Below are 26457 nucleotides of genomic sequence, written 5' to 3'. Positions count from 1 at the left end.
CGTTAACATGTAGTCTCGGTTGTCCCGTGAAAGTCGTGCGTTGGACCAAAACAGCCCAGTGGAAATTTCCACTGATGACGTTTTGACACGGGTCACGTGAATACTAACTGAGAATTTTGCTACAAACACGCGTCGGTTTCCGGTTTTTGGAATGAAACGCACGCTCGATGTCATCGTATCCTCACTGTTCGAACGCCGATTTCGAATCACAGTAGGCCTTCCCAACTGTTTGATGGTAACTGAAGTCTTCCCTAATGATTTTGATACGTAGTCATTGTTACTGTTTCCAATATTTATAAGAATAAAGCAAGATACAATGCATATTTCAAGCCACAAGCATGCTCACAAGTGGCGCCATTTTGAAATGTTCGTTTCTTCTGTAACATACGATCGACGATCGGACAATGCACTTATTTAACAACTGTTTTAAGAGCATGTTAAAAACTATTTTGCATTCTCTTTTATATGCTTTTTGAAAGAACTGAGTGCTTTGTTTCACTTTTATTGGGTTTTACTAAATGATGTTATTCCTGTTGTGCGCTACGAAGAACCGGAAGTTTACAGCGAAAGCAAGGTCAGATCGTTTCCTGTGAAACGCACACAAGCTTCGCTCAATGTTTTAGTATGAGACAAGCACAAAAACACACAAAATATGCGCCTAAAGCAACATTGCCTTACTTATTGTTACTCACTGTATTTAATTTTAGGGATTCTTGATTAACTGATCTTTTGTGTAGCTTGATTTCTTAACATTATGTGTTATGGTTTCCATGTAACTCACGCCAATATTCTCTCTGCATACTTACTATCAGTGAGCACACTACCAAAATTTTTTACTTGCTAAAAAGTATCTATCTCATCTCAAAACAGAAAGGGGTAACATGAATGCAAATGGCTTGCTATGACTGACAAATGAAACTTTTGTCCCTGGAAATTGCGTGGGTTACGGTTTCCACTTTAGTCTCATATCTGGCCACCTTATACTTACCAATAATTTTAAACTTTTCTGCACAAAGCAGTTATATATTAATATTGTCTACATGCCATAAGCAATCAGTAAAATAAAATTCCTTTTGTTGGAGATAAAAGCCCAAAGTGGAAACCATGTAACCCACGACATCAAACGTACTACACGCATATACATGCCGTTTCTAGAATAATGCTTAAACATAAGGCCTTCTCATTGATGAATTAATTTGAAGGACAGTCTGTTGTACGTGAAAAAGTGTTTTTTACTCCATTTAGTCATGCTTTTTTTTCTGGTGTCCATGTCCCATAGTTGTGACCCAGTATCTAGGATGTGCACATATAGCTTGACTCACTCACTGAACGAGCATAATGGAGACACTACTCAGAGATTTCCTCCTTTTCCTTTGGCCACAGAGAAAGCTGAGACCATGCTGTCCGCCGTTTCTTTCAGCCTAGAGTTGCAACACAGCGAGCAGCTTGGAGTTGCAACACAGCGAGAGTGTATATAAAACGGTTTGATGGCAAGCTAAGCAAGAATTAAACACCACTGGTTGATATCCAAAAGGTCATCTGTAATTGCTGGTACACAGCCATGAACAGCTAATCAGATTGGTAGCTATGCGGCCACTGTTCTTTCTCCCACTGTTCTTTCTCCCGTATCGAGCATCTCCAAGGCATGCATGATTGCCTACTCTCGCCAAATCCTAGCGGCGATACTTGCCTAAAAAATGCTACTACCTCACCCCACTCGCCATATCTCGCGTCAAAGAAACGGGGTCCACTGCTTTGCAACAATGTCAGACTTAAGGCTAAGATATTACCTGTTTTAGTAGATCTCTTAAAGCTGAGGTCTCTCTATGACTATCCGGGGCAGGGTGTTTGAAATAATAGGGCTAAGAATCATGCACAGCATTCTGTACAGCGAACGCGGCCTAAAACCCCACCTTTTTTGCCTTAGTTTCTATTTGAAAACTCAGCTCAGTACAAGACACTAAAGAGGCAACCACATGGTGTACTCCTTACTTCTGGGTCTTCTACTACTAGTACTAGGTCAGTACGTGACAATTTCACCTACCTACTTCTTCAAATCACGTAACTTCTTCCTCCTTCCACCCCATCACACAGTACTTCTAATCTTTCTTGTATGTTGTTAATAGAGATCTATATCGCTGCCATCGCACGGAGGTGTAAACATGTGCTGCGATTCCATGTGACATGAGAATGTTTTTGCAACGCATGAATGGTAATTCAAGCGTAGAAATTAGAATGATATAATTTGTCCATTTTTCTTCTTTGTCAACACTGCCTAGCAGTTAAGACATCTCGAAATCTCAAAGTCTTGAGTTCGAATCTCTGCCCAGGCGTTTATTTTTTCCCCTCAATCTCTCTTGAAAATAAGTATGCTCAGCCCTGAGACGAGAGCAAACCGGAAGTTACCACAGCAACATTGAATGAAGCTGTCATGGTCATACACGCATTATAGGTGGGGTTTCAGGCCGCGTTCGCTATACAGAATTCAGTACATGATTTTCAGCCCTATCTTTTCAAACTCGTAGCGCCCCAGATAGTCATATATAGATGACAATGACTGCTGTAAAGGAAGGCTTATGAAAACTTTCAACTGTTTCTATAACAGTTTTGTGTGACAAAGTGACTTGCTAATGCATTAGGGTCATCACTTGCATTGTCTTCATGGTATGATTACAAGTGAAACTGGAAGAAAAATCTTACCCGCTAAAACTTTTGATTCTCCTGTAACCTATATGGAAATAATAATGAAAAATATTAAAACATTAAAAATACAGATACAAAATCATGAAACAAATAAATAGCAATATAAAATTATCTATCTGTGGTAAAAACTAAAATTCTAAAAACGTACAAAATATAACATAAGAATTCATTCAATCAAATGAATCAAAAACATATGTATTTGCAAATAAAACAACAGTGAGAAAAATGTATAACAGAAAAGAAAAAAATCTTTAAAACAAATTGAAATAATACTGAATAAATAAATTAGAACTTGCACAGTTGCAGTTTATACTGACTATGAGGGTCTGCTGTGCATTACATTCCAACCCCCAAAAAGAAAGCAAAGCATAATTCAGAATTTTGGAATCCATTCCCAGATAACTGCAGTGGAATAATTCTTGTTCCACCTTTCGAAAAACCTCAGTCTTACAACAACATACACACACAAAAACCTGAGCACTGAAATCGCCGGAAGCCTAGTCAGGCCAGTGCACGAGGGAGGAAACACTGAGGGGACGAGGAATACCGGCAGTCCCCATACCTTGAATTTGTAAATAACGTGAGTAGCAGTCGAATAATCTTCCAGAAGACCATTTATCTTTTGCAAAAATCGAGGGAGGTCGATTCCCTCCTTGCTCGGGAGAACTTCGACGCAGACAAAGTACATTTTTCCTGCAGCACTCATCCTGATGTTGCAGCAGACAGCGTGCTCGGTTGAGCTGACTTGGACGCCAGCAAGTGCGAGGAGCGCGGCTGCTAACTGAGCGGTTCTCTCCCACCGGAGCAATTTGGTATAGTTCGTCTTACACGCCTCCCGTGTCAGATAAAAACAGTTTTTTCATATATTAATAAATACTAGTGAGTAATGATGTAAAGATATTTTTGCAAACTGAACAAATAAAATCAGGTTTAGCTATTTATTTCTCAGATGTCACTAGTGTATGGGAGAAAAAAATGAAGTTTTGCGTATCTATTTGTGAGCCATGCTCAATAACATGGGAGGTGACTCGTTTGCAGTTTGTCTTTTTTTCTCTCCCTATGCCCATTTAATGTGTGATATAATAGGTTTGCAGAGCCGTGATCAGGAACTTCTTACAGCATTATCGACATTTACATTTCGATTGTAACAGGATTGTAATCAGGATATTTTGTGAAAACAATTTTTTTAATGTTGTTCTGAAATCTTCCAGTACGGGGTAGATGAAAACCATACTGGTATGAGGACGATACTGGCTCGGAAAGGATGCACCGCGTTTTGCTTTTTTTTTTTTTTAATGTTTGAGAATAAATATACAGAGAAAATACAGAGACAGGGGGAGAGAGAAGCATGTATTCAAAAATGTTTTTGCCATTTACTCTGATAGAGGTCTCACAGTTGTGCTGAATGGAGTGTGCCTGTTGGATCGTAGTCATACTGGCATAGCGAGAATTCTTGTACAGACCGTCCTCATTAGCATCCAGCATCGTCTGGTACCATGGTCAGACTCCAGAAGCTGATCGACCCTTTCCAAGAAAATGCCAATGGGAGATGGAACACTGACATACGCAACGTATTTGCTTTCAGGCTGTCAACCTCCATGACTGGGCTGATCGTTTATGCCAACTGTGAAAGAAGCTGATGCTCTTAAAAAAAAAAAAAGGCAGTAGTCTAAGCAGCAAGTGCTCTGGTACAGCATCGTCTCTGTTGCTGTTGCCAGCTGCAAACCAACGCGAAAATGGCCACAAGAGCAGCAACTTGTAAGATTGCGAATTTTTCTGTTGTTGAACGCTCGAGCCATTGCTTATTTTTAAAATATATATTTAATTGGTTGCAATTTTATTTGGGTTTTAATCTTTTATTCAATTTGTGTTCAAAACTTCAAGAGGATTGATATTCCAACAGCTCTATTTGCATGTCCAGTACAGTAGTAGGTACAAGGTTGTCGTCACCAAGACTGAGACTGGTCTCAAAAACCGGGAAATCTTTAGATGATGCAGTTGTTTTTTATTTCAAACCCTCGAAGTATTCTCCCTTAGCGGCTACACACAGTTTAAAGGGCAGCTGTTGGGTTGTGGCTCTCAAAATCTGTTCATCAGAAGGAGTTAATTCTCATGTAACTGAAACTATACTTAAAAGTTACTTGGTGATTTTAACAGCTTGATAACACAAGTCCCAAGATTTTAGACATGCTACAATTAATGTCTTTAATCGAAGAAAGTTTGCATTCTTGGCTGAGTCAATGCATGCAGCCCGCTCGAAAATTACTTCCCTTGGACGCGTGACGTCAGCCGAGGAATCGGCCGGGTTGAACGGCGCTCTCTTTATACCGTGTAGTGAGCACAATCGGGTTGTCTAGTCAAGCCCTAAAGCATACTTCACGGGTAGGTGAAGAGAAACTTAGGATGGGGTGTCTTCTCCCAGGCCAAAATTTCGCAGTAAATAACGGAGTTTATAAAGTGTCTTCCGTCCCCCTCCTGCTTTTGTTCAGGTGTTCCCACTTGAACCCTGTTTTTGTTCAACTTATTGGCATATAATGTCACGCGTCGAGGGACACAAACACACACACACACACACAAACACACTCACACACAGACACACACATGCACCCACAAACACACGCACACACACACACACACACCATACACACACACACACACACATACACACACACACACATACACACACACACACACACACACACATACGTGTTATCACACACACACACACATACGTGTTATCACACACACACACACACACACACACACACACACACATACGTGTTATCACACACACACACACACACACACACACACACACACACACACACACACACACACACACACACACACACACGATAACCATCACAATCACAGTTTGACAAATTCATCTTTGATTTTTTTGCGGCCGAACCCCCCCTCCCCGATTTTCCACACTAGACCCACTGACACTGTTTCATCTTTGTCTTCGTCTCTCTTCCTTTTATCTTATCTCGTCTACCTACTTGAGTGAGTAACTGAAGAGGTATTGTCATTATCTCTTTCCTAGATTTTCCCACCGACAGAGTTGGTTTTTGTCTTGAATTCAGTACCTCACACGTACACGGTAATTGGCGTGACACCTCAAGCGGACCTTCTTCAGTGTAAAGTGTCTGCTGACCAGGGACACGAGGGTCTGTGGTTGAGCAACTTTATGGTTTAACCGGGTGAACTGGTGGAGTAGCAACAGCATGTGAACCACTTTAGAAATAACTTGTGAAGGTTGCAGTTGATCAGATCAAAGAAGAGAAGATGGGAACATGGGTCATGAGAAGATACCACCAGCCTAATACTTTACTTTGTGCAAGAATCAATCACGCGTACAGCATTACAGATGCCCAGCTGTACTCTGCATTGTACTGTAAACTTCGCAGCGGCCTTATCGGGTTCCTCGGATGACGTCACTGCCAGGCTAACGCTGCGGCGTCTCTTCTTGTGCTGACAGAGTTGTCGGTCGCGGATTTTGAGTCGTTTCGGCCTGCCAACTGCTTCGTTTTCTTGCGGATTGTGAGAACTAGCAGAAAGTTTCACTCATTTTCATGGTTTCAAACTAATGATAAAAGTATCTTCTTCTGGACCAAATCAACAGTCTTTAGTTGAATCAACTCGGAAAACTCTTAAACGCGTGTTTGCACACGACTCCGCGCATTTTTGAAGCGAGGCAACCCGACAGCTGCCCTTTAAGTCGTTGGACCCAGTCAAGAAATGACCGTTTGAAGTCGTTTTTTGGCACCTGGTTCAGACACTGGAAAACAGCCGATCCGAGGGCTGATCGACTGTCAAATCGACGCCCAGCCAATTGTCTTTTCAGATGAGGAAACAAAAAAAAGTCACAGGGTGCAAGATCAGGAGAGTAGGGAGGATTTGGCAAAGTTTCAAAGTTTTCTTCCTCCAGGTACTCTTTCACCACCTTGGATTTGTGAGCAGGTGCGTTATCATGAAGTAATTTGATCCCTTTCAATCCTGTAGTTGGTCTGGCTCTCTTGTAGTAACGAACGATGCCAGCAAGAACTTTTTCCTTGTAGTACACCCCAGTGATGCTTCTGCCTTTTTCGCGTGGTTTTTGAAAAATGACGCCCTTTGTGTTATAAAATATTGTATATAAAACCTTCTTGCCGGAGCGACTTTTTCGCACGATCCGAGGGGCATTGGCACCTTTTTTTATCCATGCTTTGTTTTGAGCTTTTCTTTTTGGCTCAAAGAAGTACACCCAAGTTTCCTCTCCAGTCACGATCTCATCCAAGCGTTTTTGATCACATCCGTCGTATATCTTGGGTAGCCGTTGGGCAAACGTAACCCTACACCTCTTGTTCTCTTCAGTGAGGAAATGTGGTACCTATCGCGCGCACACCTTTGTGTATCCAAGTTTGTGTTTTAAAATTCTCAAGACAGACGACGACGAAATGTCCAGTGTTTCGGCGATAAAATGACTGCTCACTCGGGGATCTTCATCAACTAACCGTTGCACATGGGACACCATTTTATTGTCGGTTACAGGTGGTTTCTTCACTTTTCCCCTTGCATCTTCCACAGACGTTTTCCCTGTTGAGAAATGTTTTGCCCACCGAAAAACTGTCGCGCGAGATGGTGCTGTGCCTGGGCTTACAGTTCTCAGCTCTTCAAGTATGTCACCGGCCGTTTTACCAAGTGCCGTTCTTATTTTGATGTAGGATCGAAAATCCTTCTCTGAAAATGTGCTTTTTGCCGCCATTTTTTAGGCCAGTGTCTCTTGCTTACATGACTAAATACACTGTATCTTTACGAAAACACAACGGATCACAAAGAAATTATGCACAATAATACGTCATGTACCAATCTTGATAATGACGTCATTTGTTATAAATGTCGTCATTTGATTCTGTGCAAAAAAGACCAGTCTCAGTCTTGGTGACGACAACCTTGTATAGGCCTAGGCCTAACCAACTGTTTTTTCAGATTCTTCATGCATTGATTTTTTTTAATCTGCAGTCTAAAACAATCATTTTGAAGCTGACATTCATTCAAATAAAGAGGAATTATGGCCGCTGTGTATTTTTTTCGTTTTTTTTCTCAAAAACAGAGGTAGTGCACCACGCAAACAGTGTTCGCTCAAAACAGGGGACACACCCTTTTCTAGAAAAATACGTAAGTTGTAAAGAAAGTTTCACACAATGATTCGTGATCAGGAAAACTGTTTAGTGCACCTAATTTCTTTCAATGTGTCTAGTTATCTTGATTTATAATGTTGAAAATTGCTGACAGTCATTGAAACAGACTATAGTTTTTGCAAAAGTCTTTAGTGTATTTGTAGGTTTATGAACAATTCTGTATGATGCTAGATATGACTTTCCGGATTTAACGTATAAAACAGGGGTGTGCAAATTTAAAAATAAACAACTTACCCACGGGTTAGTAGAATCGCATTTCCAGCTCACCCGGGAAAAAAATAGGTAACCCACTCCAACTTTTCTTATTTTGTCTTTGAAGTTTCACAAACAGAAACATTGGATTATAAGTCACTGAAAGGTAGCATCTGCCGACGACCAGTCTGTCCGAACTAAGAACAAAGAAGTAAGTCAATAACAATGAAACTTCAAACATGTGATGGGTTTCTCGGGGATTTTCACATTATCCTTCTCACGTTGATGCTTAATCAGGCATCGCCGATGAGCAACGCTGCCATCATGAGAGTTGAGAGTTCCTTTGTGATAAGTTGTACAACCCGTAACAAACTCGGACTTGGAATTCGCGAAACTTGGAAAGTTTTTGCAACACTTGCACGTCATGATTCCTGTGCTCTCATCAAACTGTAGCCATGGGAACTCATCACACCAACTAGAAAGAAACGTCCTCTTACGTTTGTGACTATCGTACTCTTTGTCCGTCGCTTGTTTAGTCTTTATCTCAACACTTTTGCTTTCCGCTTTTGAAGTAGAAAACCCGAACCTAAACAACGCCATGGTTGTTTTTCAGTGGCCCGAAACAAATTAGGGAGCGCTTTCTCATTGGTCAAAATGTAAAACTAAACTAAGGGATGTAACTCACATCGTTGAAGCAGACGACATTTTTGAACACGATCAACACTTCAGAAAAAGCGCCTTAGAAACAGTACTTACTGTTTGGGCTTCGGTTTGGGCTTTGTTTTCATTATGAAAAACAAGGGGAAATGTAATTTGGCCATTCATTTTAGTAAGGAGTTGGCATTTGATGCTCTATCTTGAGTTTTGTTTGTGAAATTTTTAGCTAACCCACGGGAATGCTACTCAAAGACCTCAGCTAACCCGGCCAATTTTTAACTCCCCCCGGGTCACGGGTTAGTGGATTTGCACACCACTGATAAAAGAACCCATTGTTATTCGGCAAAATAAGACATTTTCCCAATTACAGTGGTTTTGTTGTTTTTAACATCATTTGATGAACATTGGTTTGTTTGTTTGTTTGCTTGACGCCCAGCCGACCACGAAGGGCCATATCAGGGCGGTGCTGCTTTGACATTATAACGTGCGCCACACACAAGACAGAAGTCGTAGCACAGGCTTCATGTCTCACCCAGTCACATTATTCTGACACCGGACCAACCAGTCCTAGCACTAACCCCATAATGCCAGACGCCAGGCGGAGCAGCCACTAGATTGCCAATTTTAAAGTCTTAGGTATGACCCGGCCGGGGTTCGAACCCACGACCTCCCGATCACGGGGCGGACGCCTTACCACTAGGCCAACCGTGCCGGTTATGAACATTGTTACAAATGCAAATTTGGACATATTTTGACGTTATGGTTTTACGTAAGCATTTGATCGAAAAATAGTTAGTGACTGGGAACGCTAAAAATAGCTCCGAAGTAGCGAGGTTGGTGTGTTTCATCTGCATTTTTCAGGGGTGGGACTTTTCCGCGGATTTCTGCCGACACAACTTACGAATTCCGCTGGAATAATCTATTTTTCCGCGTCCCATTTCATCACAGTATCTATAACTTGTTGACTGAATGATATGGAGAGAAGTGAAGATGGAACAGAACACTGGAGGCTTGAGAGTTAAATTGTGCTGACTGAAAACTCATGATAACTAATACTAGTAATAGTAATTTTGAACTTCAATGCATTGGGGCGTCACTTGGATCATACTATTGCCAGTATTGGATTATGGATACATGGTACATTACGTAAATATGCACCATTACAATGTTACCATTGTTGTGTGAAAGTTTTGGGTGGGTTTTTTTTTTTGGGGGGGGGGGGGGAGTGAGGAGAATGTCTTTTTTACCTGATCCAAAAGAGTTGAATTTTAGTCTCAGAATGCACCAGATTGCACAGATTTTAATGTACCACTTAAAAAAAATCGGGGGAGCATGCCCCCGAACCCCCCTAGAAAAAGGGATTTCCTCTTTTTTCATCACAAGAGAGTCCCACCCCTGATTTTTGGAAAGACCATAGATCTATGATAAAGTTTCCTCTATTTTGTAAATTTACTTGGAAATGCTAAACAAAATACTACAGCTTGTAACTATTAGAAGAACTTCAAGAAGACAGTATAGCTTTTCTTTTTATATTTAGTCAAGTTTTGACTAAATATTTTAACATCGAGGGGGAATCGAAACGAGGGTCGTGGTGTATGTGCGTCTGTCTGTGTGTGTGTGTGTGTGTGTAGAGCGATTCAGACTAAACTACTGGACCGATCTTTATGAAATTTGACATGAGAGTTCCTGGGTATGAAATCCCCGAACGTTTTTTTCATTTTTTTGATAAATGTCTTTCATGACGTCATATCCGGCTTTTCGTGAAAGTTGAGGCGGCACTGTCACGCCCTCATTTTTCAACCAAATTGGTTGAAATTTTGGTCAAGTAATCTTCGACGAAGCCCGGGGTTCGGTATTGCATTTCAGCTTGGTGGCTTAAAAATTAATTAATGACTTTGGTCATTAAAAATCTGAAAATTGTAAAAAAAAATAAAAATTTATAAAACGATCCAAATTTACGTTTATCTTATTCTCCATCATTTGCTGATTCCAAAAACATATAAATATGTTATATTCGGATTAAAAACAAGCTCTGAAAATTAAATATATAAAAATTATTATCAAATTTTTTTTTTCGAAATCAATTCAAAAACACTTTCATCTTATTCCTTGTCGGTTCCTGATTCCAAAAATATATAGATATGATATGTTTGGATTAAAAACACGCTCAGAAAGTTAAAACGAAGAGAGGTACAGAAAAGCGTGCTATCCTTCTTAGCGCAACGAATACCCCGCTCTTCTTGTCAATTCCACGGGCACTGCCTTTGCCACGGGCGGTGGAGTGACGATGCTACGAGTATACGGTCTTGCTGCGTTGCGTTGCGTTCAGTTTCATTCTGTGAGTTCGACAGCTACTTGACTAAATATTGTATTTTCGCCTTACGCGACTTGTTTCTTTCTCTTTTTGAACAACCTTTAGAACAGCTTTTGAATTACCTATTTTCCGGGTGACAAGGCGCTTCGTTATACAAGACGCACCCCCTTCTTTTTAAAAAAAATTGTAATCCAGTCACCCATTGGACGCAGGGGGCCGATAGGGCGCACCAAAATGACCCAGTTTTTGCCATGAGAGGTGGTTCCCCTGTCATATCTGAGAGAGGAAACACTTCCTGCACCGGGGTCAGTGACCGGTCAGTGACCGACTTTAACTGAGTGAAAATATGTGTGCTCTGTGTGTGCGGCCAGATCAAAGGCATTGTGATAGCTGGGTGGCCTTGTTTATAGACACGACCTTCTTCCCAGGGGTCAATGACCCAGTTTTTGCCATGAGAGGTGGTTCCCCTGTCATATTTGAGAGAGGAAACACTTCCTGCACCGGGGTCAGTGACCGAGTTTAACAGAGTGGAAATCTGTGTGTGCGGCCAGATCAAAGGCAGGGCAGTACCTAGTAGCTGAAACATGCATTATCACAAGTTGTTTGACTGGTACTCAAGCGGTCTCTTTGATTTTTTTCGTATTTCATACACGGATTAGGCGCTTCGTTATACAAGACGCAGGGGTCGAACTCGAGGAAAAAAGTCGCGCCTTATGACCCGGAAAGTACGGTACACAGTCCACTTTTTTTTCTTTTTTTTTTCCATTTTGATTTTGTTTGTCCATAGATCTAGTCATCTACATGGTTTCAGGAAGGTTAAACAAAACAGTTTTTCTATAATTACAAAAAGAAAAAGAGAATTGAATCACTATCATAGTGACTAACAAATAGCTGTTTGTTTGTTTTTTTTCAGTCACTTCCAAAATTCGAAATTTAAAAGACTACCACTATCGCATCATCAACAACCTGACTCCACAGCCGACTGGCACAGATGTAGCAAACACATTGAAGTACTTCTCACAGACACTGCTCAGGTAAGTGCTGGAACTGGAAGGAACTATATTGTTCACTCACAGAAGAAAACTGGTGTTTTCACACAAAATAATAAGGTGCTGTGGTGTTTTTTTTGGTAAGGGAATAAATTCAATAATGTTTTCTTTTCATTTGCTTTCGGGCCTTGGGACTTTTTGTGAATTATTGAAAATTACAAAGTGTGCACACATCAGGAGTTTTATTCACAAGTAGTGAGACATTTCAAGGGGTGTCAGCGGCAAACACATTTTTAGCTACTGCGGTGTAACTTCCAATTTTAACTGGCATACAGTCCCCGGCGAAAGAAACGCAACTCAATTTTTTCAAACGCTAAAGTGATTTTTTGTCATTTTTAAATTGTCGTAAAAAAACGGCCCCCGTAGCGCAGTGGTTAGCGCATTGGGCTGTGGGCCGGGAGGTCGTGGTTTCGAATCCCATCGGGGTCATGTGGGTTTTTCGGGCTACGGTTGGCTCCTACCCAGAGTGGAAGTGCTATGGTTCCTATGGGAAGGCTGGAATCACACTTAACGAATGCGACTTTGAGGGTGCTCAGGTTCTGTTTACCTGACCAACACCGCAGGTGCTGCAGTTCTCGGGCCTGGTTGACACCAGGATATATTATGACAGTAAGCGTAGAGTGCTGCCCTGTCACGTAGTCTCAAACCAAATTGGAAATCCATAGCATCATCATTATAATCATCCTCATCTCATTAATCATCCAAAATTATAAATTGTCCTTGCTCTTGTGGCCCTTCATGCCCGGAGCTCTCATGGTGACCTTGGTCTCAGTGTTCCTGTTTCATCCTTCCCTAAATAGTACTTCTGCTGTCAGTCTTCAACGTCTGACGTTCTGGGGGGTCGACAGAGGGACGTGGTGGCGGTCTGCTCTCTGGAGGGGACCCTCACTCAGTCTGGCTCCGTGACTTAGCAGTCAATGTCGTTAGTAGGGGGCATAGTAGGTAGTCGGCTGCGTCCGTTAGCTCGGGACAGACCCACTACTGAACACCGTCGAAGTGACTCAGCAGAAGTGCAGTGTCATCTTCCGAGGGTAGCCTACCGCAACGGCCCGACATCCCTCCCTGGAGCGTCTGTAAAATCGACAAGTCTGGCAGCGGAACGAAATTCACATGGGGATGGAGCAGTGAGTGCAGGGACGGGGCGGCGTGAGAGCACACCGGAACAAGGAACAGGTATAAGGAAAACATAAAAAATAAAAAATATTAAAAAAAATGTCGTAACATATGAACCAGATAAGGTAAATCAAGAAGAAAAACAGATTCGTAGAGGATATTTTACTGGCTCTACGACAAATGCATAGTATTTAATCGTTTTTATCTTTTACTTGTTCATAAATTGTGTTATACAGGGTAAGGGTCAAGCGAGTCGTGATTGCAGGTAAAAGTGTCTCTTCAACATGCTACAAAAATCGTAAAAAAGCATATTTTTTAACAAGGTAAAGACAGTTTTGGAGGAAATTCATTTCTCAACAACTCCATTTAATTAGAATTCAATAACATATTCTTACCTCAACTCACATAAATGGCATTAACTTCAGTTCATTGCTTAGATATTGAAGTAGTACTCGACCCTGGTAAAGGGGGAAGTAACTCCCAAAGAAAACAAAGTCCGTAGTGAAGGACAGGAGTCACCTCCCCTACCGGTAACCCGCGCATGCGCGGGCCCTACTACCGGCCGTCATTCCACCCACTTCAACACTCGAGCACAGACGTGTTGTGGTACTCTGGCATCTTTTTGCCTTGGCCTTTAGTGGAAGGCCATTTGACCCTGGTCTTTGCTTTGTTTACCTTTGGTAAGATCGTTTCACTTCTTTTCGCTACGCGTTGCATTTGTTTGAGCAATTTTTCGATTGTAATTTGTCTCCAAGTGCGCGTGTCTGAAATTGCAAATGGCGGACAAAAGCTCTAAATGCAAGGGCAAGCTTGTTTCTCTGCTCTCTTCTCCGGGGAAAGAGAAAGATAAGGACAAGTCTAAGACTAAATTGAAGACTCGTGCCTCGGTAACTTCGTCACAGGCTAAGTCTGCAGTTCTGGTTACTGACCCGGCGACTAAAAAGTCAGAATGAGTTTCGATTGACTCCACGTCACCGTCACCGATTTTTCCTACGCAGGAACGCACTAGTTCACCTCCCTCGCGCTCGCAGGCGTCTCGGCCTAGCGAGTCCGTGTCTCGGGAGGAAATCTTGGCAATGTTTGCTACTTTGAAGCATGATTTGGTTGCTTTGCACTCTGCGGAAAGGCCGGTCGCTCCCCTCCCGCCTGGCGTGGGGGGGGTGGCTTCACTTTCTAGACTGCGTCCTTCAGCTACGATCACTTCGGCTGATCTTGGACCGGATTTTTCCGGTTCTGTAGCGGATCCCCCTGCCTTTCCAGGGGGGTTCGCGTCCTTAGCGCCACCCGGTTCTAGCGCTTCGGCGTTGGGTGGCGTTTGTGGGAGTCCCCATCTTTTTGGGGGCTCACACTTGCCTGCGTTCCCTGGTTTCGCTCTCGCGTCTCCTCCGGGTTCGCAGACGGCTCCTCCTCGGCAGTACACCGTCCATCATGCGGCGGGTGCGCTAGGGAGCGGCGAAGCGCGCCAGCTTGCCTCCCTGGGATCAGCTTCGGCTGTCCCGGCCTCTGGGGGGCAGGCAGCAGCATCTTGCTTGTCCAGCTCTGGCCTGCAAGATTCTGTCGGCGGTCATCGACCTGTAGCTCTTGGTCCGGCTGCTGCCGTTCCTATTTCGAGCTCGCAGGGGGTAGGCTCCTCTGGTTTCCCCTCGGGGCTTCCGGTCGGGACTACCCGCGGGTTGTCGTCCTCGACTTCCGGTTGTGCTGTGGCAGGCACTTCCGGTGGAGGACAGCGTGCTAGCGGTTCCGGTGGCAGTGTCCCTGCTATCCCGTCCCTGGTTACGCATCGACATCCGACCCCGACTTCCGGTTCCGCCTCGGCGTTTCCGGTTGTCGGCGGTGCTGTTGGTGGACAGTTTTCGGCGCTTCCGTCTACTGTTCAACCGGCTTTAGCCGCTTCCTCTTCCGTCGATGGGTGGGTTTCCGGTTGGCTGGACCCTCCTTTCGATGGGGATCAGGAAGGTTTTGGGGAGGAACAGGAAGGGGATGAGGATCGTTCCGAATCCGTTTCCCCTTTACGGATTCCCAATAAACTGGGCCCTACACTGGAGTTGGCCGCGGAGATAACCTCACGGTACTTCCCTGAGGGTGTCTCCGCCGACTCCACTGTTGTCGCACCCCCTCCTTCTGCTTTGGCGGACTTTGCGGGCGCGGGGGACACGAAGGCGAGGTTCCGTTTCATTGAATCTCCTTCTGTTCCGTTTGTGATGGCACAGGTGTTGGCTGATGCTAACACACCCTTCCCTCTTTTGGCTGCTCATAGGGACACGCCCTCTTCGGCTCAGGCAGGTGGCGGCCTCCCAGCCAACTCAAGAAGATCGCGGCTGCCTAGCAGGCCTCATTCTCTTCTCTCCTCCTTTTCGCTACCCACAGCTCCACTTCCGGTGACGCCGGAACTGGCTCGCTTGCGGCAGGATGGTTATAGCCGTGATAGAACTTCCGTTTGTACGGAACAGAGTCTACTCGGGCTGGAGGAGAGCGGGCGTTCTTCTCTTGAATTGACCTCCTTAGCGGAAACGCTCATCCGGTCTCTCACGAGAGCCATCTCTTCATCCATCGAACCTTTTAGGTTTCGGGATGATGCCATTGAGGCCGACGCTGCCATGCTCCTGGCGGCTCTCGCGAAGGTCACTGACAGTCAGATGACTCTCGCTGCTCGGCTCTACTCACAGGTGGTGTTCTGGAGGCGCGAGGCTTTTCTTAACGGCTCACGCCTGACGGATAAAGCCACCATAGACTCGTTGAGGGTCTCTCCCTTTTCAGAGGGTGCGTTGCTGGGGTCACGCTCTTTGGATGCCCTTCGGCAACAATTTGAGGAAACTCGTGACCAGCATGTGGTGCAACTGACGGAGCTCGCTCTTAAACAGCACAGTAACAAGCCACGGAGTTCTGCACCAGCTCCAGGCGAGTCTTCTGGGCAGAAGTCGTCTCAAGCAGGTAGGGGTGGGTCACGGTCCCGCCCTTACCAGCGTAAACCTTCCTTTGGGAAGCGGGGGTCTGGGCGCAAGCCCAACCCCCAATGAGTCATCCCCGATCCAGTCACCCCCCAAGCCTCTACCCTTTTGGTAGCAGGCGGCCTCTCCCGGGCCCTTCCAGCTTGGCTGTCTCGGACAAGCAGCCTATGGATCATGGGGGTGATTCGATCGGGGTTCCGCCTTCCTTGGCAGGAGGGCAAAGCCCCTTTGTCCAGAGCTCCGGCCAACTTCTGGTTTCCGGCCAGCTCCGACGCTCGGGAGACAATACAGGCGGAAATTCTTCTCTTGCTGCGGAAGCAGGCTATAGAGGAGGCGCTCCTGTCTTCCCTGTTAGGGCTTCAGTGGCGGCGCTCAGTTCAGTCTGGAATCCGACGTCACAAGGTTGGGACGTCTCAGTTCCGCTCGGGGTCTGGTTTCAGCAGACCACGCGTCAGTGGATGAACACTCACTGACTTCTGCAGGGAGTGCCCATAGCGCTACCTCCCCCTTCCACGCATCTCTTTTCGGACGCGTCACGGAAGGGCTGGGGGGGCTCACTTGGACACGCACACGACTTCCTGTCGGTGGTCTCCAGAGCAGCGGTTATGGCACATCAATCGCCTCGAGCTCGGGGCGCTCTTTCTGGGTCTTCAACATTTCTCTCCGCCCTCCAGGGCACCCATGCGTTGATTCATACCGACAACACGACGGTCGCTGCTTACCTCAACAAGCAGGGAGGCTCTCGGTCTCAACTGTTGTCCAGCCGAGCATGCGAGATCCTTTCTTGGTGCGCCCGCCATCAGGTCCTGATCTCGGCTCACTATCTACCCAGCTGACTGAACGTCTTGGCCGACGCCCTCAGCCGGTCCTCTCAGATCCTCCACACGGAGTGGACCATCACCCATCAGGCGCTCCTTCATCTGTGGGCGCAAGAGAGCGTCCGATGGTCAATCTCTTTGCCACGAGATTTTCACGTCGCCTCCCGATCTTTGTATCTCCGTTTCCGGACCCGGAAGTTTGGAAGATCGACGCGATGTCGATCAGCTGGGCAGGGCTAGAGGCTTACGCTTTCCCTCCCATTCCGCTCATCGGAAGGGTCCTGCGAAAAGCCGACTTAGAGCGGCCTCGTCTTCTTCTCGTGGCACCGCGCAGGCCCAGTCAGCATTGGTTCCCGGACCTCCTGCGGCTCGCCAGCGGCCTGCCAATCCCGCTCGGCCTCCGGCGAGGGGAGCTTCTCCAGCCCAGGACGGGGATCCTGCACGATCGCCCCGAGTTCCTGGATCTTCACGCCTGGAGATTGTACGGAGATCCCTGGGGCGCTCAGGCGCCTCTGACCTCACTTTGGTCTTAGTCCAGAAGGCTCACAGGCGTTCCACCTCCTCTGGTTATTCGTCGCACTGGCTGTCTTGGACTCGATGGTGTGCGATTAACAATGTTGTCCCGGTCGCCCCGCGATCAATGCAGGTCGCACACCATCTAGCATGGCTTTCCGCTCAGGGGCGCGCTGCTTCTACTTTGCGAGTTCGCTGCTCAGCCATCTCTGTGACGCTTAAGCAACTCGGACGCTCCATCTCCTTTGGGGGAGTTATCGCGAGTGTGCTAAAGGGCGCGGCCCTCAGTTCTACAACGGAGAGAACTTCTGTCCCGGCTTGGGACGTTCTTCTAGTACTCGAATTCCTTCGTTCTAGTGCTTTCGAACCATTACAAGACGCTAGTCTCTCTGACCTTACGCGCAAAACTCTCATGCTCATACTGCTCGCGGAGGGGTAGCGAGATCCACGGCCTCTCAGGCCTAGACCGGGATATCGCATTTGGAAGAGACGGCTCGGTTTCACTGCGTTTCCGTCCCGATTTTCTCGCCAAAACTCTAAAACCGGACCAGCTTTCACCGGTTATTCCCCTTCGGCCTCTCCTGGACATTTTGGCCCCTGGGATCCGGTTCTTTCTAACTGTCCGGTACGCGCGCTTAAAGCTTACTTGTTGCGCCGATCCGAGCATCTACTCAGAAGTTGCTGTTTATTTCGCTTATTACATCTCGAAGTAAAGACATTGCAAAACCACGCTTACCAGATGGTCTTCCACGCTTATAAGGCATGCTTATCAGTGGTGGCAGACACACGGGGGGGGGGGGGGGGGGGGGGGGGCAGTCAGTCCTCCCTCTTCGATCACCTCGAACTCATGAGGCTCGAGCGTGGGCAACTTCCTTAGCTGTCCTCAAGTCTGGAAGGATGGCGGACGTCCTCAAAGATGCATACTGGACATCTCAAGACGTCTTCCTCAGCTACTACCTTCGGGACATTGCCAGCACTCGCCCGGACGGTACTAGCCGCCTCCCAGCAATGGTTGCCGCAGGCCAGATACTTCCTAGAGAATAATGTGAGTATCCCACCGCCTTTATGTGCAATCTGCCATTTATGTGAGTTGAGGTAAGAATATGTTATTGAATCGAAAATTTCAAATCTAAATTTTCATTTACTTAATATACTTACTCAACTCACATCGTTTATACCCTCCCATCCATCCCCGCTAACATTTTATGTGTTACAGGTGTGTGTTTCCGTGGGAGAATGACGGCCGGTAGTAGGGCCCGCGCATGCGCGGGTTACCGGTAGGGGAGGTGACTCCTGTCCTTCACTACGGACTTTGTTTTCTTTGGGAGTTACTTCCCCCTTTACCAGGGTCGAGTACTACTTCAATATCTAAGCAATGAACTGAAGTTAATGCCATTTATGTGAGTTGAGTAAGTATATTAATTAAATGAAAATTTAGAATTGAAATTTTTGATTACAGTAGTACTCCCCCTTAGCGACCCCCCTGTTTACGACCACCCCCTTTTTACGACCGATTTTGCTACCACGGATGCATTCTACTATATAATGAACCCCCAGTGAACGACTCACCCCAAAACGCGACTTACGACCGAGCTTTTGGGGATGAATTACGACTTTCGCGCATTTGTAGTCGAGCAGACGAAAACAATACATGGCGGCTCTTGCTCCTCGAACTATCGCGAGACGAAAAAAACACTAAATCTCGCGCACGATAGAATCCGCGGCGACTTCCTTAGGAGTCGGGAAGACGCAAATCCTGTGTATCGTCAAGGATAATGACCCAAAACGCGACTTACGACCGAGCTTTTTGGGATGATTTACGACTTTTGCGCATATTTCGAGCAGACGAAAACACAACATGGCGGCTCTCGCTCCTCCAACTATCGCGAGAAGAAATAAATAAAAACGACATCTCGCACGCGCGAGATCCTGATACATCCGGTTTTCTTCTGCACGCTATCTTGTCACGACGACTGTCTTGTTGACAAACGAAGATTCGCGAAAGAAAAAGAAAAGCGCCGACTCTTGAGTAGAGAGCTAATAAAGTAATCGCGAATCGAGCGAAGTGGCTATCCGCGGCGACTTCCTTGGGAGTCGGGAATACGAAAATCCTGTGTGTCGTCAAGGATAATAAGGACTCAGTGTTATCTAGATAGTGAGAAGGATAGCGAAGCGAAAATACGCAAAGAGAGGAGCCTGTACGAAGACCTCAACGATCGTGGTCAAGTTTAGCGATGCAAGGCGACGAATCATTCATATGAGCGGAAAGATGATTCGGGAGAAAAGTCGTTATGCTTTCTATCGAGTTAGGACATTCGGATTTTACTGGTTGCGCCACAATGTCAAATGTGCTTCACTCAGCGGGGAGCGAGCATTACGCCATGAGTAAATTTTCTTTGAAATTTGAGTTCAAGTTGTTCTGCTGTAATGTGTTTGTGTTTGTGTGTGTGTGTGTGTGTGTGTGTGTGTTTTGATATGACAGTAAACTGCAACTGTGTGTTTGTGTGTAAACATGACAGTTCATACACTGCAACCAAGTTCATGACCGACCGGCCAAAAACTCAAACCCCCCTTTTAAGACCCCCCCTTTTTACGACCTAATTTTCAAGGTTTTTCCAAAGTCGTAAACAGGGGGTTCTACTGTATTCGTCAAAGCGTTTATGACTAAATATAAAAATGAGCAAAGATCACTTAGATAGTGTTAAAAAGGGTTGTTTGGCAAAAGCTCATTCGCACGGAATCGACGAGATGATTTCTTTAAAAAAACATATTTTGTGGCCAAATGTCTGGTCTACGCAATCAAAAAGTGCGAGTTTAAAAAAAACCATTTGTTTAACATCGATTGATTAGCGATACTGATTCGTATGAAAGTATTATGAAGCCAAACGCATACGTCCCCCCTCCCTTAACACATATTTACACACGTGCACACAAATACACACACGCATATAAATACACACACACAGACACACACATCCATACATACAGATAAACAAACAGACAGACGCACGAACAAAGTCGCGATGTGCAAGAGTGCTACGCAGTGCTAAAATGGACGCCAACTGTCACTTTGATGATTGCTGTCCCAAACTGTTTGTCTGTCACTATTTCTCCGAAGTTATATTTCTCACATTTAAAACAACGGACACGGAGACAAAGAACACTCATGCACGCACGCACACACATACACGGACAGACGTGCAGACACACATGCACACGCCGACCCGCCCGCCTGAAGGCACAACCACAACTCACACACACGTAGGCACACACACACGTAGTCACACACACACACACACACACACACATAGGCACACACACACACGCACATGCACACACACACATAAACACACACACACACATCTAAGTGATCTTTGCTCATTTTTTGGAGTCTTAAAACGCTTTGGCGAATAATTCTAATTAAATGGTGTTGTTCAAAAATGAATTTCCTCCAAAATTGTCTTTACCTTGTTAGAAAATATGCATTTTTACGATTTTTGTAGCATGTTGAAGAGACACGTTTGCCTGCAATCACGACTTGCTTATAGAACACAGTTTATGAACAAGTAAAAAATAAAAACGATTAAATACTTTGCATTTATTGTAGAGCCAGTAAAATATCCTCTACAATCCTTTTTTATTTTTTATTTATCTTATCTGGTTCATATTTTACGACAATTTGAAAATGACGAAAAATCACTCGCAACACTGGGCGCGAATGAGTTGCGTTTCTTTCGCCGGGGACTGTACATGAGACCATTATTGATCCCCTTTAGATAATGAGGTTGTTACCTCGCTTCTTGCCCTGTTCGCATGCGCACAAACACCCTTATCAAAGGAAATCACCGCCACTCGACGCTTCCTACTAGACAAGATAAGCACGGTCAGTGAGGCGACCAATTGCATCAGACCAGATGCGGACACAGCCATCCAAACATCAAAATCTTACCTGGCGGCATCATGCCGTTAGCGACTGTAGCGTCGAGAGGTAGGTCCCGCAAGTTTAAAATCGTCACATGACTTTGGCGGGTCGAAACGGGGTATGGCAATTAGTGCGACATACAGAACAAACACTGAAACAGCGGCACCATGCGGTCAAGTGCCGCTAAAACTGTTCCCTTTTAACCACTCCTGAAAGGTTACCTTTACTGTCATTTTTTTTTTTTGGGGGGGGGGGGGTGATGTAAGAGACTTTTACCCCCTACCCCTGACACACCTTTATTGTCGAGTTTCATTCCTAATGTAGTTGAAGAAAATATGACTTTTTTTATGTCAGTATTTTCTACTTTATTGCAGTGTCTTGAAAGATGTGCCAAATATCCCGGCTGAGAGCTATGGACCAAGGCAGAGAGACAGTGTGCGCCTGTCAGTCTTTCCAAATTTGAATTACTCAGGTCTCTACCAGGCTGTGCTCAGCATAATTGACCTTGTCCCCATGATGCAGATTGGACAGCTAGGTTTGTATTGAGACTGAGAGTAACACTAAAAATCAAAATGTGTGTTTGTATATGATTAAGCTTAACCCTTTCACTGCCTTAGGATGACAGCTGACATGCTGGGTAAGTAAATGCTTTAACAGGCAACAACCCATTCAATAAACAACAACAGAAGAAGAAAAACAAAGAATAAACTATGTGTGTGGGTTTTTTGACTCACATGCGAAGCAAAAGTGAGTCTATGTACTCACCCGAGTCGTCGTCCGTCCGTCCGGACGTCCGGAAAACTTTAACATTGGATATTTCTCAAGGGCACGCTGTAAGTTGTCAATTCAGGTAGATACAGATAATGCTTTGTATGCAAATATTTCTGGCCCCGGACAGGTTAATTACTGTAACAATTCACATTGACAATGTTGTACAGACTGATCTTTATTATTAAATAGTGTATGAATTATTGAATTGTTGCAACTAGAACAACAGTGACTGTAACATTATTGGAAAAAAACAACTAGTAGTTCTATCTTGTAGCTGTGCAGCCCAGTTCAGAATAAAAACTCTGACAGTGACAGGAAGTGACCGGTATCGCCTTATGCATGGCTAAAGAAGAGTACACTGTACCCACATCGCTATACAAAGAAACATTACACTCTCTCTCTTGTGATATGCATGTTTCTGCTATTATCACCCTGGCAGAGTTTCCTCTCAGACATCAAAGGAGGCCTCATAGTCATAGATAAAACTTGGTCATTGAACCCAGGTTAGAAGATCAATGTCTGTAAACTGGGGCAGATAGCTGGTCTCAGCTGACAAGGTCATTGACCGGAGGTCTCCAGGCCAACCAGCTAGTACAATGCACCTGCCTTTGATTTCACCGCACATCAAGAGCAATAATATTTCCACTCTGTATTCTTCCTTTGATGTGCGGCCAATACACCGGAAGCGCCTAATGTGTGGATTAAATTACATATTCTTACGTCAACTCACATATAATTATAGCAATAAACTTCCGTTTGTTGATAAGACATTGAAACAGTACTGAACCTCGTAACAGGGAAGGTAACCCACCAAACAAAAACAAATGCCCAAAGGCATAGTCTGTGGCTAGTTACCTCCCCTACCGGTACCTCAGCCAATCACAGGCTTGTACCGATGACCTTCATTCTCTACTTTCAACACGTTGAGTGAGGACGTCTTTGACAGTACTCCAGTTTTTTCAAGTGTTTTGGTCTTCGTGGAAGGCCAGTTAACCTCCCTCGCGGCATTCTCTACTGCTTATGGGTGAGAGCGTTCTGTTTTTGACTCACATGCGAAGCAAAAGTGAGTCTATGTACTCACCCGAGTCGTCCGTCCGTCCGTCCGTCCGTCCGGAAAACTTTAACGTTGGATATTTCTTGGACACTATTCAGTCTATCAGTACCAAATTTGGCAAGATGGTGTATGATGACAAGGCCCCAAAAAACATACATAGCATCTTGACCTTGCTTCAAGGTCAAGGTCGCAGGGGCCATAAATGTTGTCTAAAAAACAGCTATTTTTCCCATTTTTCCCATTTTCTCTGAAGTTTTTGAGATTGAATACCTCACCTATATATGATATATAGGGCAAAGTAAGCCCCATCTTTTGATACCAGTTTGGTTTACCTTGCTTCAAGGTCAAGGTCACAGGAGCTCTTCAAAGTTGGATTGTATACATATTTTGAAGTGACCTTGACCCTGAACTATGGAAGATAACTGTTTCAAACTTAAAAATTATGTGGGGCACATGTTATGCTTTCATCATGAGACACATTTGGTCACATATGATCAAGGTCAAGGTCACTTTGACCCTTATGAAATGTGACCAAAATAAGGTAGTGAACCACTAAAAGTGACCATATCTCATGGTAGAAAGGGCCAATAAGCACCATTGTACTTCCTATGTCTTGAATTAACAGCTTTGTGTTGCATGACCTTGGATGACCTTGACCTTGGGTCAAGGTCACATGTATTTTGGTAGGAAAAATGTGTAAAGCAGTTCTTAGTGTATGATGTCATTGCTAGGTTTAGTTATTTGACCTTGACCCTGAAGGTCAAGGTCATGTCAAGGTCAAGCATGTGAGTCGTATGGGCTTTGCCCTTCTTGTTTACCTTTCTTTAGAATTTTTAGCATGTCTCTCTTGTCAAAATTTCTCTGCAGCCGTGTTCGTCTACTTTCGTTTTCGTTCACCATGGCTGATAACGAGAAAGATAAGGGTAAACCGCGTAGCTCTACCAAGGTGGTAGTCAGCGCGGTATCACCGGACAAGAAGGCAAAAGCGCGGTCCAAGAAGGGCAGTTCGCATTCTCAGAGTGAGAAAACTAGGGCTTTTACCGCTAATTCAGAGAAGCCTAAGATTGTTAGCATTGTCAATCCAGATACCAATCAGACTTTGCTTGTTCCCATTGAACAACCGGGCACTCCGTGTGCCGTTCCTCCTGCAAGTAGCACCACATCGCAGGCTGACCAGACTTTAACTAAAGGAGAATTAATTTCCATTTTGTCTTCTTTTAAGTCAGAAGTCCATGAGTTGTTAGCGTTCGAACGTATAACGTCAAGTGCTAAAGCTGTACTTCCGCCAGGGGTGGGAGATGTTTCGTCTTTGTCGGGAGTTCGATTTTTGCCTTCTGCTTCGGTCACGTCGCATGTCGGTTGACGATTTCCTGTCCGGTTCTCGGACAACTGCAACCCCGTCCGGTCCTTACGACACTCAGGTGTTTGAGGATGGGGTTGGGGCGGGTTTATCGGGCGTGCGGGCTTCGGCCTATCTCGATAATATCCGCCAGCCTACGGTTTTGGCTTCCGCTCCGGCGGAACTGCACGCCAGCCGTACGGTTTTTTCCCCGATTGCTCGTTCGTCTGTGGCACAGACCACAACGGGGGGTAGTTGGGAAGAGCGTACGTTCGTTACTCCCGGTTCCGCCTCGGCAGTTCCGGGACATAGTAACAGAACAGCAGGGCATTCTGATCGCCACCAAATTGGTGTTCATCCTTTTGTTCCTGTCGCTTTCCGCTCTGCCGCCACAGCTCCTTCCGCCTCGGGGCGTGGGGTTGTCGGTGACCAGAGCACAGCGTCTTCCGGTTTACAGGCTTCGGCGAGTATGGGGGATGCTAGCCAGCATTCATCCTTCCGTTCCACACCAGTGGTTTCCGGTCGGGGGTTTCAGGCAACAGCTGCTTCCGCTGGTAGCGGTTTAGCTAGCCACACGACTGCTGGTCGACTTTCTGTGGCTGGTTTTGTGAACCAAGCGTTTCCGGCTTCGACTGATTTTGCTTCAGCGGACGGTGATGCCGGTTCTGTACCGGATGCCTTTGCGGCAGATCAGCTTTCTGATGATGACATGGCAGACTCTGATCCCGGGGAGGACGATGAGTCTAGTTTCCGCATTCCGACTAGGTTGACAGATCTTCTGTACTTAGCCGCTGAAGTCACATCCCGGTATTTTGAGGAAGGGGTGTCAGAAGTATCTGCTTCCAATGCTCCTCCCTCTTCAGCTTTTGCTGATTTCACACCGGTGCGTGAACGATCTTCAAGATTTCGTTTTTGAGAATCGCCTTCAATCTCTTTTGAGATGGCAAGGATCTTTGGCACAGAGGCTGCTCCTCACTGCCTTTACTCTCTGCATACGGTCCTGCCCCAGTCTCAGCTCAACCTTGGTTAGCTATTCCGGGCAGGGCTCTCAACGCATCTGGCATGTCTTTGCGCAAAGTTTGTTTGCCGCAGAAATCTCGGAATCTTCTTGATTCGTTTTCTCTGCCAAAGACTACCCTTCCGGTGACTCCGGACTTGGCCGGTCTACGGCAAGATGGTTATTCTAAAGAAAAACCATCTGTGTGCGCTGAGAAGCATATTTTGATGATCGAGGAGTGTGGTCGACAGTCTTTAGAGCTGTCTTCGCTCTCTGAGACCCTGATTCGATCTCTCTCTCGGTCGGTGACCTCCTCTTTTGAGCCCTTCACATTCAGAGACGATGCGGATAAGAAGGACGTTGCTTGTCTTTTCGCTGCACTCGCTAAGGTGTCTTCCGAACAAATGGCCTTGTCGGCCAGGCTGTACGCTCAAACTGTCGCTTGGCGACGGGAAGCACTGCTGTCGGATTCGAGACTTAAGGACAAATCGTTGGTCGAGTCCCTTCGAGTTTCACCTTTCATGGAGGGTGCCCTTTTGGGGCAAGAGTCTTTGGAGGCTCTGCGCAAGCAAGACCAACAGACGAAGGACTTGCATTTTGTCCAGTTGTCTGAGATGGCGTTCAAACAGCATTCAAAACGTGGCGGTGGTTCCGTACCTACGTTTGCTGCATCGAACAGGGGCAAGCAGAACTCGAAACCCGGACAGCGGTCTCGGGGCGGTGGCAGGTCTCGCCCATACCCCAAGTCAAAGCCTTCCTTTGGCAAGAAGGGGTCCGGCAACAAGCCTAACCCCCTATGAGACGCCCCCGACTTGATCATCCCTGCGGCTCCCATCCTTTCGATGGCGGGCGGCCTCTCCAGGGCCTTTCCAGAATGGTTGTCA

General features: G+C 45.6%; 2 protein-coding genes across 4 annotated transcripts in view; one reads left to right on the top strand and one right to left on the bottom strand.

The window, feature by feature from the left end:
* Positions 1–3478, bottom strand: part of LOC138952794 (uncharacterized) — a 44562-nt gene extending 41084 nt beyond the window's left edge. The window contains exons 1-2 of the mRNA XM_070324535.1: positions 3266–3478; positions 2701–2728 (exon numbers count right to left, since the gene is read on the bottom strand). Of these exons, the coding sequence (XP_070180636.1) occupies positions 2701–2728; positions 3266–3409 (172 nt within the window). The 5' untranslated portion in view covers positions 3410–3478. The remainder of the gene's footprint in view (positions 1–2700; positions 2729–3265) is intronic.
* Positions 3479–3789: 311 nt separating this feature from the next.
* LOC138952778 (protein unc-79 homolog) overlaps positions 3790–26457 on the top strand; it is a 294903-nt gene continuing 272235 nt past the window's right edge. For all 3 annotated transcript variants that reach the window (XM_070324505.1, XM_070324504.1, XM_070324503.1), the window contains exons 1-3: positions 3790–4461; positions 11963–12083; positions 21787–21947. In XM_070324505.1, coding sequence (XP_070180606.1) covers positions 4440–4461; positions 11963–12083; positions 21787–21947 — 304 coding nt within the window. In that variant the 5' untranslated portion in view covers positions 3790–4439. The remainder of the gene's footprint in view (positions 4462–11962; positions 12084–21786; positions 21948–26457) is intronic.

Source organism: Littorina saxatilis, linkage group LG17, assembly GCF_037325665.1.
Source record: "Littorina saxatilis isolate snail1 linkage group LG17, US_GU_Lsax_2.0, whole genome shotgun sequence".
Classification (NCBI taxonomy): domain Eukaryota; kingdom Metazoa; phylum Mollusca; class Gastropoda; order Littorinimorpha; family Littorinidae; genus Littorina; species Littorina saxatilis.
This window is presented reverse-complemented; position numbering and strand designations above follow the sequence as displayed.